The following is a 14,680-nucleotide window of genomic DNA, read 5'->3' as shown; positions in this document are numbered from 1 at the left end:
CAAGTCATTCTGGATTTAGCTGTGAGTATTGGTGAAGACATAAAAACAAGCTCTTGAAGATGCTGTAGAGTGGATAGATGTCCAAATTCTGGCTGTTATTAGCGCCACACTTAAAGGGACTCCTGACTTGTCATCAATGCCAATTTTATTCATTTTGCCACCATGGGCAGTGCAGTGTCAGGCAGCTCTGCCTGGGCATGCTATTTCTGTATCACCTCACTCGTCAAAATCTGCTGTGCCACTTCCCTGCTTCCCATGTTATTTATCCACATGCAGAAAGAGTAAAAACTAGAAGGAAGTCAGAGCAATCCATTCACTGTCTCTTAATGCACAGCTCAGGTGATGCAGCTTTGTTATGCAAAATAAAGCTATGGCACAGCGGAAAATTGTACCCATTTATGTTTAAAAATCAGACTTTCTAATTGGAAAATTGGGAAGAAAAGCATGAGGCCTGCCTGATTATTCTGTTACTTACTCCCTCTGTGTGCATTTTGGACTAGATGTATTCATAATCCTCAGCAGTCCTTGCTGGTTCCTGATGGTAAAGAACCATAAATTGCCTCCCCAGCTGAAAAAGTACATTGTACAAATTGCCACAATTTACACCACCGAACCCAAGTCTATCGCTTGTATCATATTTATGAAAATACCTTTTCCTCGAAACTCATAAACGACAGTCTTTCTTACCTGCAAATAATGCATGGCTATTTACATACCTATAACATAAGTGATGTGAAACAGATGTAGAAGAACTCATAATCATATCCATTGCCTAGTTAGTATTTGAAGCAATATTGTTTCTCTTACTCATTTTTCTACTTCTGGCTGTGCAGTCACCATTTCTTTTGCCCTACAGTCATCTCTTAGTTTGTTTCTAGCTGGATGTAGCAGTTCATGGACCACTGATACGGGAGGGATTTTGACACCAACAGGTGGCTTGACAGTTTTAATTCTTAGAACAAAGCAAAACACCACCAGTGAGTCAAGGTTTGTCTTCTCTTCTTTTACAGCGCACGAGCAGCTTTGGAAGCTTCGACCGTTTCAGGCATCACTCAATATCAAAGACAGATGATTCAGCTGAGGTGTGTAGAACACAAAGTTTAAATTTCTGCTGTTCACTTTCCCATGACAGTTATGCAAAAGCACTGGGAAGCTATTGTGTAAATGTTACAATGCTGAGAACTTTGCTTGTGTACCTGGATCTGTCTGAGTGATTGAGGCCTTGCCAAAATGAAGAAGAGATTCACACCTAAAGTTTGGCACTTTGATGTGAAAATTAGAAACGATTTATAAAAAAAACCACAAAGAAGTGCACTTCAATTTGGTGCATGCCCTAAGTAACCAGCACTTTACAAGTAACCCACAGATGTCTCACTTTTGTTTTCAAGACCTCTGCAAAAATTGCCTCAATTCTAATTTGCATTAGGGACAATTAATAATGGGTAACAACATTTCCTACCATAAAATATATTTTCTTTCTGTCATTCACACATAGAGTATTGTGCTGCCAACCTGTTTAGGTACACAATTTCCAAGGCAAATGGCCGTGACTGAATTTTGTCATGCTAACTGTGTTAGTGTCCTTAATATTTCCCTGTAATTCCTGTTTCAATATCCTGCATTTTATTTTTGTGGCGAGTTATTGGTTACTTTTTGCTTTCAAAACAGGTATCTGAGCTGGAGACAATAAGTGACATTGGGGAAGCAGTACCAACCAAAGCAGCAAACAATGGAGGAAGTTTGAGTAAGAAGATGAGAGCCATTTCACTTACCATGAAGAAAAAGATGGGTAAAAAATACATCAAGGCACTCTCTGAGGAGATGGTAAATACAGCCTAAGAGCCTCACGTTTGTTGAAAACACATGTGAAGTAAACATGTTATGTGCATTTTTTTCTATTCATGTTTCAACTGTCCTCAGTTGTGACAAACCATAAAACCAGGGTAACAACACATACTGAATTAAGCCAGCTTTTGGTATGTACCTGTTCCTTCATGTGCATTTTAGTGTACACACAAATCACGTAGTAAGGGCCCAAGAGAGTCACAGGAGTTCTACATCATTTAATTTTGCTTTTTCCTCAAGGAACATTTGTATGAGCATGTGTGTATGAGCATAAAAAAAAAACCTCCTCATGTGGACACAAGGGAGTATTGGTTGAACCTCATCATCAATCTGATACTCAGTTTACAAAAAGCTTCATTAGAAGAATTTATCTTCCAATTCAAGAATTATTTCTGAAGTCCATTTTGTAAAGGTCAGCCAGCATCCTAGATAATTCCAACTCATATGCCTTATCTCCTTCTACCTTATCTAATCTTAGTGAAACCATCTTTATTAAACATAAAAAACCATAATCTTGCACATACTGCAAACCCTGTTTTCTCAGTACATTGTGTAAGTTCCAAATTTTAAAAACATAAGGAAAAAACTTGCCACACTTAACAATCCTAAAAAAATCTAGCTAGTCTGCATCCTATCCCACATGTGTCAATATCAAGTAAGTAAGGAACATAAATGAGGAACCTCACAAGTAGAAAATAATGTTTCACAGGATACCCTTAAATAGTTTTTGGAGGTCCAAGACAAGGATCCCTATTTCATTAGTTTAGTTTGCCTTTTTTTTTTTTTTTCCTCTAAAATGCAATCAATGAACTTTATGTTTGTTATATTTTTATATTTACTTTCTGCACATTTAAAGCCACAATTCCCATGACAGAAATTCAATGGATTATCTGGTTGGACACACATGTAGCATGATCTTCATTCCTGCAGGAGTTGATGACAATCAATAGCAGCCTCCTGATTAATCAGTGAGTTATGCTGCTGGCTGGTGTAACAAGCACAGTTCTTGTTGAAAACCAGTATAGTTCTTCATTTCAGTGCTCTGCCTGATGTGTACCCAAGTGGGTCTCTGCTTCATGCAAGCACTGTTATCTTTGCTTCACTTCATCATCTAACTGGTGAATAATTAATTTTTCCCCAAATACAATGTGCTGAAGGAAGTTTCAGCTGCATCAGGATATCACACCCACTGGCAACATGATGAATTCTGTTGAAAAATCCCTCCCTTTAAAAGATCATCCCTATTTCATTTGTTACATCGTCTCTAACTTAAATGTGACTGAAATATGGATCTTATTGTTTTGAATAGGCTGTGATTCCTGAGGTGTGATTTATTGGTATAAACTCAAGGGGCCAATTTCATACACCATTAGACTTTGTGAGAGAAACATGCACCTGTTAATTCTGAAATGCACTGGATTTTGAGGCCAGGGTGTATGTTGGATAGCGTGGTGAGCACGCTGCTAGAACACACCAGTGCCCTACATGTGTGCATGCTGTCCCCAGCCCGCCACCAAGTAACCACCATCTTCAGAAGTTCAGTGTAAAACACAGCTGTGTCAGCCAGCTCTTCACCACCTGCTTTCAGAAATGAGCTTTATATTTCCTTCTCTGAGACAAGCAGACAAAATCTTACCAGGCTGCCTACTAATTTCCTGTTATAAGCTTTCAGCTGCCATGGTGTGTTGCAGTCTTACTAGTTTATCTGTTTGAACAAGGATGGGATGAAGTGAGTGGGACAGAAACAAGACAGGGAATTTCTCCAAGATCATAAAATACTTGGGGGTGATTGTTGGGTATGGTTAGTAGCAGGCATCAACTTTTAAAATGCTTTCTCTCACAAAGTAGTTCTTAATAAAGTGCAATGATGAGATAATCTCCAGTGATGCTTTAAAACAAACAAACAAAAAATATTTCTCTAAAATATGTTTCTTGGGTTAACATTTTATTTTTGTGTTAAAGAATGAAGAGGGAAAAGATGACAGTGATCCTGGTGGTGGAACGCACACTGAGAAGGTCTCCCTGAAAACCAGTGACTCTTTGGAAAGTCTCTATAGTCTGAACAGTGGCCAGAGCTCATCTAGTAAGTACAAGACACCTATACTTCTTATTGAGTCGCTGGATCAATATAGTTATTGCTTATGTCTGTGGAATCAGAGCTGGTGATCAAAAATGTGACGGTAGAGAGCTCTTCATTCTGGCAGACGAAAGTGTAATTTGGTTAAATGGGTAGCAGCTAAGGTAGATATACATCTCTCCAGAAATAACTTGAGTGTTTTTAAGAGTGGAAATACTAACTGAAGAAAAAAAATAACATAAATTATAGGGGATATTGCTGGTATATATGCCATAAATTTTTGTGGGGTTATCACTGCTATAGTGCTGGGTTTGCAATCACTGTGTGCAGCCACTCAAGCATCCTCTCCTGGTGGACTGGCTGTGAGTTCATCCTTTGCCCTGGAGATGTGAGGCAGACAAAGTCTCTCTGAGATGGTGGGGGATGTGGGTCTGACCTGGCAGCTTTGGGACAAGATGCAGAGAGACACAGCCCACCAGAAACCCACTGAAAACCCTCCCCCATCAGGGTGGTCTCAGCCGGAGGGCAGAGGAGTCTCTGATGAGAAATGTGCCTCCACCTCTCTCTGTGTTGCTCTGCTGTGGACATCTGCTGGGTGGCAGGCCACAGCTATCCCTGGTGACACTGCTGTGCCACCTTGCAGGCACCACCCGAGCCCTGAGTGCAGACTGGAGCTGCAGTCCAGACCATTTGCACTTAGAGTTAATCTGGCCCTGAGATGGAACTGTGCACTTAAGCAATCACCTCAAACAAAACCATTTTTATGATCATTTTCTGTGACGTGATTTGTGAAAATCGTATATGGGAGTTTACTTCCAACACACTGCTGCTCTTATCTAAAAACATATTTGGATGGGATATTGCAGAGCTTGCTCAAATTTGCTTGAATTACTCTGCTGATATTTTATTGCTCAACTTGGATAAAATGACAGGCAGAAATGTTGATAAGATTAAAATTTCCCTCTGCAATGCAGGTTCCTTTGATGTTTCAGCTAGCTCTGGAATGAAATAAAATAACTTCTACAACACTTGTTTTCATTTCTCTGAATAAACAGGAGAAGTTCAGCAGAATTAATTCCCTAAATTGCACTTTTAGGGTACATTTTATTAATCTGCAGAGGTAATATTTCAAAAAGTCTGTAAGTAAAATGTGTAGTCTATTAGCATCATCACCAGAAAAAGATTACTGTAGGGAAGATATTAATGAAAGATGTCCTACCCATTTTCTTCTGTCTCTTATAGCATGATTTTTATTGAATGTAGTTATCCTGGGACGTGTCAAACCCACACAGAATATGCTCTGTCTCTGATTCTGTGGTTTTGAACACTTTCCTCTTGGCTGCTGTGCAGAGTTGCATGTCTGGGCATTTGGTGCAGGGGTCTCTCAAGCTGCCTCTCTCCCAGGTGGGGTGACCAGCTGCTCTGATGGCACGAGCAACAGGGACAGCCTCCGCTTTGACGACGAGGTCCCCTACAACGGGCCCTTCTGCGGCAGAGCCAAAGTCCACACCGACTTCACACCGAGTCCTTATGACACTGACTCACTGAAAATCAAGGTAAGACAACCACCAGAATTCCTTCTTTCCCACTAACAATGCCAGAGGGACCATTTTTTACATGTAAATAATACATTTAATAATGAATTTTTAACTGCTTAAGCATGTGGAACACTCTAAAAGTAAGGCCGATCTGGTTTCACAATGCTTCTGTAAGGACTTAGTTCACACAAGACTGCAAAGCCAAGTGCTGCTAAAGGCTTTTTAAGGCAAAGATTCCAGGTAGGAACCTCTTCATAGTATCTATCTACATACTCCAGCTTTCCTCAGAAGCAACCTTGTATGTTGCTTCCCACATACAAGGTCTGTAGCAAGAAAGAGTAAAGTCTCATGGGATGTGAAGTTGTCTCCCCAGCTTTCTCAGTCACAGTTAGGCTATATCCAAAGCTCAGTGGCACCCATTGCATTTAATATAAACAGCTTGCTTTTCCATTAAACTTTGCTTTAAGCCTCCCTTTGAACTGTGAACTTTCTTCAGCTCAGACATGGCAGGGGTGTCTGGGCTGTGTGAGTGAGGAAGACGAGCAACAAACAGGGGCCCAGCTAAACATTACTAAAAAAAGCCCAGCCCTTCAGACTACTCATGTCTGTAATCTGGACTTCTTTTCCCTCTTTTTAAGTACCTTCATATCCAGATTATATTCACACTTCAGACTCCTTTCTTCTTCCCAGCTTCTTCTTTTTGCCAAATCCTCACCTGTATCTCACACAGACTTGCTCCCCTCCTCTCTGGCGTACATGAGAGCTGTTGTTCTGCTGGTACTTGCAGTCTTCAGCACTTGCCCTCCACTTCCACCCACATCTAGGGCATTTCTTTTAATACAGTTTAACTGTTTCAACTATTTAACTGGTCATGAAATGGCAAATATCTGCTGGCTCATGTAGGTTTCTGTTTTAGTCCCCAGGGTAGTGTATTTCGGAATTATAAACTAGTACTTAGGGTTGAAATCCCCCATATTTATCACACAAAATTTCAGTACCCTGAGTCTGAATTCAAAGTGTATCTTCAGCTTGGCTTAGAGCCACTGCCTAATCCTGATCTGCATCCACATCTGAAGCTCCTGAGCCTGAATGAGTTTGTAGAATAACATGTGCTTACAGAGCTTTAAACAAATGTTTTTTAGTTTCCATTTCAAATGTGCTCACAGCTCTGAGCCCCATATTCTGACTAAACCGGGTCACCAGCTCACAGTCAATTTTGTACTTGGGTTTGTACCAAAACTAGGGTGACTACTTGACTTGCTGTTCCTTGACCAGACCAGAAAAGATCTAAGTCTTGGAGCTGTGAACACATCTTAACAAACTGAGTTTGATTTCTAACTGTAACAGAATCCCAAATTAAGTAGGCATTTGTTGGATAACTCTTTAAAGGCTTTCAACATCTTTCTGTGTATGTGCCAAGAAGAGAGGGCTCATTTTTGAGGTCCTGGGAGCAAGTTGTGTAGGGTGTATGACTTTGTAAGAGCCTTTTTACTATGAGAATTACTCAGAATGATCGTTTTGCTGAGCTGAGACCTTGGTTCCCACAGCGTGGCTGTGAACACTTTTACCAAAAAGCCCTCTTGAAGCAGCTGTGTTGTCACCCTTTTTAGCACTCATATTTGTTAAGGGAGTTAATGTTTGTTATTACCTTTGAGAAATGTAGCCAGTGCTTTTTACTGTAAAATGGGTAAGAGTCCACCTTTCACATAGATCAGCTATCTGTTTTTGACAACCCTTGAGAGGCTAGATAATAAGATTATTCTGTAAATGCTTTGGCACGTATTTTGAAAATAACCTTACAGTAATCCCTTGCTTTTTGCCAAATCTATGCCCACTGGCCATGACAAAAGTTAATTGCTGATGAAACCATATCCCTTTTCAGGGACCAAGTGGAGCACAAAAATAGTGAGAGGGGCTGCTTATGCTCACCTCTCCTTTGCAAAGGTTTAGAGATAAGAAATAGCTCCATTTTCTGTAATTATTTCCTGGGATTTTATAAAAGTAGAGGCACTAAATCTAGGTAAGTAAAAGAAGTTACTTCTCACTGATTAGTGCTGGTTTTGGTCCATAGAGGAAAAGCTACATATGACAAACCAGACTTACAAGAAGTGGTGTGCTTTTTTTATTGTTCTAGAAAGGAGACATCATAGATATCATCTGCAAAACTCCCATGGGCATATGGACAGGCATGCTGAACAACAAAGTAGGAAATTTCAAGTTCATTTACGTGGATATTATCTTGGAAGAAGAAGCTGCACCCAGAAAGATAAACCCACACAGAAGAAGCAAAAGGACCAAGCCTAAAACATTGCAAGAGCTCCTGGAATGTGTCCACCTGCAGGTCAGCCAACGCATTTCCCAGCTCTACTTGAAATGTTCCCTTTCTGTGCGCTCGGGTTTGAATGTCATTTACAGGCAGGAGGAGAAAGGAAGGTTTCAGCAGTTTTGATGTCAGCAAAGCAAAGCAACCTCGTGTCTGTCTTTTATCTGATGTGAGTGGCTTACAGAACTGCATTTTACCTTATCATGTGGCTGAGCTAGGAGACTCCACTCAGAGGGACACTGGTGACTTGTCAGGTCAGCCTGACTGCATCCGTGTCCCTAAGCATAGGAGATGTGTGGCTCTGGCCACACTTCAGGGACAAGGCTGAAGTCTGACTCCAGTGTCAAAATTGAGAATTTGTGCTCTTAATTTCTTGTGATCTTTAGGGAGCAATAGTGTTTTTGCACTGTGCTCAGGTTGTGCCTTTCTCCCTCTCTGCAACCCTAGATCTTGACTGAGAGTCAAAGTGTAATGAGGTCATGATTTACAAGTAACATTTTTAATAAGGGTAATTGCTTTGCTGCTGATGCAAACATTCCTCTCCCTGGAGCATGCACAGAGGTTTGTACTGACTCGACACACAGCTCAAGGGGACCATGTGTGACACAGCAGGGCTAAGGGCTCCCTCAGCTTCTCCCCTTGCTTGTATCGAGGGGCTCCTCCTGTGCAAAGGGCAGAGCACTCCTTTCCTCAGAGGCCCTCCTGGGTCCAGCGTGGGAGACACTCATGGAGTGACCCACAAAAGTCCAGACACTCAGCAGATTAAATAATTTCTGATAGAGCTCTGCCCTGGTCCTGTTTGCTGCTGGACTGTGCTATGGAGTTCAGGCACAGATGCTGGCATGGCCAGGAGGACTCCCAGGCGTGTCTGCCTCTGTCCCCTCTTGCTCTCCATCTCTGCCAAAGGTGAGTCAATTGGACTGGAGAACGGAGCCCATTTCATCCTGGCCAGAAAGTAAAAGTGAAATTGTGCCTTTTCCTCCAGTAAACATAGTGCTTGTTTCCATGAGAGAATTTGCTTGTTTCTTTTTGTAGGAGTATGCATCAACCCTCTTGCTAAATGGCTATGAAACTCTAGAGGACTTAAAGGATCTACAGGAAAGCCACCTGATTGAATTAAATATTTCGAACCCAGATGACAGGGCAAGATTGTTATCAGCAATTGAAAATCTCCAGGACTGTGACAGTAAGTGTTTAAGCTTTGTTAAAAGTCATATGCACTAATATTTCAACCAAAACAGAGCTTATTTCAAACAGCTCCAGTAAAGAATTTTCTTTAATTTTTTACACAACATTCTGCAGATAATTACAAATTTTTTTCTCCCCTCACTTCATCCCACACTTAAATCCTTATCCAAATTAGCTTTTTTGGTAGGAAAGTGTTGTAAAAAAAAATATATATATATATATATACATATATATATATATATACACACTTGTAGCTGGTTTGCATTCTTCTCTCAAAATTAATCTAACTTGTGTTTCTGGTGAGCTTCCAAAAGCTGAACATACAGGATGTGTATATGCATGTATATTGATCACCATTTTGTTTTCTTTACTTGTTCCTTTCGCGGGGAGTGGAAAAGCTAGGATACAGAACAGAAAAAAACATTTTCTCATGATATTTTAATGGTATTTCCAGTCTGACTTCGACTTTTAAATAATTGATGTCAATTCTGTAGAAACTACAGCTAAGCATCTACTTAATTAGACATTCGGCTAAAACAGGAGGTGTTTTGTCTTCATCAACATTTGTGCATACTCCCCCTATGCCGAGCAGTCATGTCATCAGATGTGTGCTTCCTGTTGAGAAGGATAGAAAGAGAGAGAAGCAAAAACAATGTCTTCCTGAGATATTTTAATACCAATTTTTGTCAGGCATCCACTTATTATCTCCTCAGTATGTAGGCAGCTTTCAGGTTTTTTGCTGAATGTTTGGGCCTTTTTTGGGCCCCATTTGTACATTCAGTTGTTCCTGTTCTTATTCAGCTTCCAGGGGAAGGTAGGGCTCTTGCAAACATGTTGGACTGGCATTAGAAAGGTTTTCTTTGCCCTCCAGGTTCAGAAGTTCTTTCTGGTCTATAGCTTTGTGAGATGACAGGTTTGAAAAGAACTCTTGAAGGGCTGTCTACGTAGAAGCAGCGATTGAAAGAGTGAATCCAGAAAAAAAAGGGTTACATTTTGCAGGAGTTTTATTGCAGCGATCAACCTGGAAGTCTTCTGAAAATGTATATACTGAGTATAGTGTGTTTTTTGTGGAAACCAGCCTTGCTGTGCTTTCTGCACCTTTTATTGTGAATGTTGAAATATTTAAAACCAGAAATACAGAAAATAAAAACGCAAGAGTGCACTTGTGCATGAGTATGAAAGCCAGACTGGAACACAGTGGTTTCTAACAGACCACACGAGAGCCAAACTATTCTGTAGTGGTGAGAATATGGTTTGCTGTTTATATTTGCTGGGTAACAAAAAGCAGAGCAAGCAGCTTTCAGTACTGAACCTTTCTTCTGAAGGTGTCTTAACACTTAATATTCTACATACACCTGTGCAAGGACCAAACCTAACAAGGTCCTTACATGTCCCATACACTGAAAATGAATAAATTTACCTTTATTATCCAAATCAGGTTCTCCTTACATTGGCAGCATACGATTAAGTCACTTCTCCAGGCAAAACAGTGTCCCTGATGTTATCTGCATGGTAGTCTAATAGTTCAAAATCTTGTAACAGTTCTGGGAATAATAACATTAAATCTTATAAAGTGGTCCATGCTTCAAAATCAGTGATGGCACTGTAGCCTTATTTCAAGAGATGAAATGAATATTTGTTTCACATGCCCTTTAGATAGGTATAGCAAATCTTTCCAGTACTCAAATTCAATCAAATAATTTTCCCAGAATTTATGAATGCTCACAGTGACCAGAACCACAACATCTTTTTGTGTCATACCAGCTATAAGCATTCATTTAAGTCTAGCTGAGTTTTGTAAGACTCGTGTATACTTTAAGGTAAGCCATGAGTAAATACTGTCCTAGTTTGATTCTTGAATCCTTGCCTTGTCTGGTTGCAAAAGGATCGGAGCATTTGTCACATGACTGGTAGGGGCAGAATTGAACAACCTGTTCTAGAAAGGAGGATACTAAAGACCAAAATGGATAGAAGCTATCTGTTAAGTTGTTATAACGAAAGACAGGGCGTCAAGATGATCTTGGGGATAAGCTCCACATGCGTGGTACGAATCATTTGACCTCTTTGTCCTTCTGTCAATCAGATTGGAAAATTGGGTTGAAAGAGCTGAGTGCTACTGTGAAAGTGAATTCTGCATCTGGACTGAACTTTCCTGGGTCAATATATTTTTTTTTTTCCTAAATGGGCAGGGCTCAGCCCAGCATAAATGATTTTTTAATTAAAATTGATTTTGTGCACTGCTTAGAAGTGAGCTGCATAATTACCCACAGCTACAAAGTAATCTGTTTACTGGCCAAGAGCATTCTAGATAGAATTTCAGCACTTTCTGGGTAAAAAGTTCACTTTCTTGCTTTATGAAAAAATAAGCTAAGGCCATAGACTGTATTTACTGTTCTAAGCCCGTCTTTCTCACAGAGCTTGGAAGACTTCCATGTCTCTGCAATCCATTCATGCTTCCATGAAGCACGTGTTTGATTAATGGATGGAGTGTCAAGTAAGGCCCAGAGTTGAAATACAAGGGTTTCTGAGTTTTTGTGACTCTGCTATTATTCAGAACAGCCAAGTGTGCTGGAACACAGCCTCATTTTACTAGATCCTCCTATAAATGTAGTAAAACAAGATTTCATATTTCTTTCATATGAAATCTGATCTTGTGAGATGTCCAGAGGTTTTTACAGGGCTTTAAATTCATTTTTCATTTCTTGGCTTTTTCTTGATATTTATTGTATGTTATACTAAGTAATTTCTTCATAACACATACTTGTGGTGTATAATTCATTTTGCAGAATAAACATTTATTGAGTTTTCAAACCAAAAGACCTGCAGCAGTAGTTTCCACATTATGTGCTGCCTACAACCATGCAAAATACAGGATTTCTGGCAGTGCCATTTTTTTAATCTTACATGTGATTTACAGTGAATGAATTTGAAAGAAAAAATTTTACCCATCTTATACCCTGAATTTAAAAAAGTAATTTTTATTTAGCAAATGCTACCACATAGTGTTTTTTAAGCAGAATTTTCCTTCCTAGTATTGCTCTATCTTCTTTCTAACTTTCCTGGGAGTCCAGGCCCAAATTCATCATCTTCAAGTACTTCATGCAGCAAGGCTACCCTAGAACTACAAGGACTTGTAAGCTCCTCATGACCTTTCCCCCCTTCTCAGGTATCTTTTTAGATTTTCTAGAAGTTGGTCAGACCTATATATTTGGGGCAAAATTCTTGGTTTCCATTAATTCATGTCTGTGAGAAAAAAAAAAAAAAAAAAGGCTTTTTCGTAAAGTATTTCTTAATAACTTTCCATTCTTCTCCCAGATGGCTTCCAGACAGGAGATGGATGTCTGTGCTTTTGTATGATGCTATTTTTAAAGTGAAGCAGTTGCTGGATGGTTAATGAATAAAGTAATAAAAGAAGTTTGGAACTTCTTTTCTTGACCGCTGCCCAGGACACACGTTTTTGTGTGTGCAAAATAGGCTTGATTCCTTCTCACATAGATGATTTAAATCAAGAGGTTCATCCCTGAAGTCCAGTGGGTGACACTAGTCCGAAGCTATTCTGAACTAAAGAAAAATGAGACTTCATTGGATATGTGCATACAGTTCATTTTATGGAAAAAACCCCAAAAGGTGAATATGTGCAATTTGGGGGATAATATTTTATACTTATCTCCCCTAATCCATTTCCTTAGCTTACTTTTCATATTTAAGTGCAGATCATACTCTAAATTCCACTACTAATACCAGATAAGGTTTGTTCTTTATTTATCGTACGTGGACAGCAAGATAGGAGATAGATAAGGACTCAACTTTCAGTTCTCAGTCACATTCCTTATGTGAGAATCAGGCACGAAGAGTGTCATTTTACACTGGGCAGTCCCTTTCAATCCATGGGATCACACAGTATCGTGTCAAGGTCAAACAGTGCTCAAAGACAGTCTCCCTTTCTGTACTGTGGTACAACTCATTGGCCTGGACATAATACTGCCAGATTTCCCAAGGAAGCTCATCCTTGCATGAATATTAGTATTTTTCACCTTTTTTTCAGGCACATCTGTTTGTTTCCAGATTTTAGATAAAAAAAGAAGCTTCTCATTTCTGTTCTCACCGCAAGTTCTCACATCAGTTCAGTAACTTTTCCCTCCCACAAAAGCTATGCCACTGATTTCAGTGAATGCAGCATTTTAAGTTGCATGTCTGTAAATATCCACAAATATTTAGTCTTTTCAATGCCCAAAGCATTGCACAAACCACTTCAGGTTTCTCTGTGTCTTTTTCAAGAATTATCGCCCTTAACTGGTTCAAAATGTTCCTTTCTGAGTTTGATGCTTTGTGAGTTCTCATCTCAGTTTCACACTTAGATGGTCTAACTGGTACAGGTGATACATGGCCTGTGTACATACAAAGGAGGTCTGGCTTCATCCTTCAAGACTCACTTTGTTTAGTGGGGCCCAGCGACCAGGCAAGGAGCAGTGGCCATAAACTAAAACAGAAGAAGTTTCAGCTCACCTTGGAAGAACTTCTTCACACTGAGGGTGGCAGAGCAGTGGAGCAGCTGCCCAGGGAGGGCATGGAGTCTCCCTCTCTCATTCCAAAGCCATCTGGACACATTCCTGCATCACCTGCTTCAGGTGACTCTACCTTGGCAGGGGAGTTGGACCAGATGACCTCCAGAGGTCTGTTCCAACTATCCTGTGGTTCTGTGATTTTGTGATTCTCTTTAGTTATTGAGAGGTTCTGCTCAGTACAGCACCGCTGCACCTCCCAGGAGGGCAGGCAAGTGACTCAGCCTAAAGCACGGTGCTCCTAGCCCAGTTCTTCTGGACAAAACTCACAAAGGCAAACTCTCAGAGGGCACACTCGTGAAGTTTGGTTTGCTCTTGGGTGACCTTCTTTTTGTCCAAGACAAGATCTAAGCCTCCTGCCATTCATCTGGTTTAAACTGACATAACCGCACAGGAGTCAGTGTGACCTCTGTGCATTCTTGAGTTGAATTCCCTTAAACCCAAGCTTAAAGTGCTTCCCTAATCAGGACTTTAACCTCATTAGAAAGGGGAAAGGTGCTGGTGAAGGAAAAAAGAAACCTATCCTTGCACGTGTTGTGCATATCTAAGTCACTGAATAACAAAAACTCATTTTAAAGGTCCAAATAGTGAGGAAGATAAGAGATGCATCACACACCTCTTACCAAGGCTAAAGGCCTCACATTTTTTTCAGAAGTCTGAATATAATCCTACCATCTAAAGGAGTACTGGAATACATGTGTCAAAATGATGCATATCTTGGGCTCTTCTGGCCATATCATAGACAACAGTGACTGAGAGCCATTTATCTTATGTGAAACTGCTTTACAGTAGAAAAATGATAGGACTTCCATTTGTTGATAAGATAGTTATTTCTGATGATTCCGCAACATCTAACGGCAGTTCAATTTTATCAATTCCTGGTTTCTGTGCAGCGTAGCTTTCTTCTGGTGTCCAAAGATTAAGGCAGCAAACCTACCTTTCCTAATGTGGAACTTGAGCATGTATGTGTTAGAGAAAGGACTTAAGTAGAACAGAAGAGCCAAAAGCTTAAAAAAAAAAAAAGAGCAAAAGTTGCTTTGCTTTTCTCATGAAGCAATATCTAAAATTGCGTGCTATGTATATTTATAATACTCAGCATCCTGTTCAAGTGGTTTAGTAGTTACTGCATAATATTCAGGCTGCTTTA

The 14,680-nt window shown here is 40.1% G+C and overlaps 1 protein-coding gene across 4 annotated transcripts in view; it reads left to right on the top strand.

Moving 5' to 3' along the window:
- The window catches only part of SAMSN1 (SAM domain, SH3 domain and nuclear localization signals 1), an 82,188-nt gene that overhangs the window by 63,430 nt on the left and 4,078 nt on the right, over nucleotides 1-14,680 (top strand). For all 4 annotated transcript variants that reach the window (XM_048294027.1, XM_048294028.1, XM_048294029.1 and 1 more), the window contains 6 exons: nucleotides 1,011-1,082; nucleotides 1,669-1,824; nucleotides 3,808-3,928; nucleotides 5,327-5,478; nucleotides 7,595-7,801; nucleotides 8,819-8,969. In XM_048294027.1, the coding sequence (XP_048149984.1) occupies nucleotides 1,011-1,082; nucleotides 1,669-1,824; nucleotides 3,808-3,928; nucleotides 5,327-5,478; nucleotides 7,595-7,801; nucleotides 8,819-8,969 (859 nt within the window). The remainder of the gene's footprint in view (nucleotides 1-1,010; nucleotides 1,083-1,668; nucleotides 1,825-3,807; nucleotides 3,929-5,326; nucleotides 5,479-7,594; nucleotides 7,802-8,818; nucleotides 8,970-14,680) is intronic.

The sequence above is a fragment of the Corvus hawaiiensis genome, chromosome 2, assembly GCF_020740725.1.
Source record: "Corvus hawaiiensis isolate bCorHaw1 chromosome 2, bCorHaw1.pri.cur, whole genome shotgun sequence".
NCBI classification, from domain to species: Eukaryota; Metazoa; Chordata; class Aves; order Passeriformes; family Corvidae; genus Corvus; species Corvus hawaiiensis.
The sequence above is the reverse complement of the archived record's forward strand: the minus strand, read 5'-3'. Positions and strand labels throughout refer to the sequence as shown.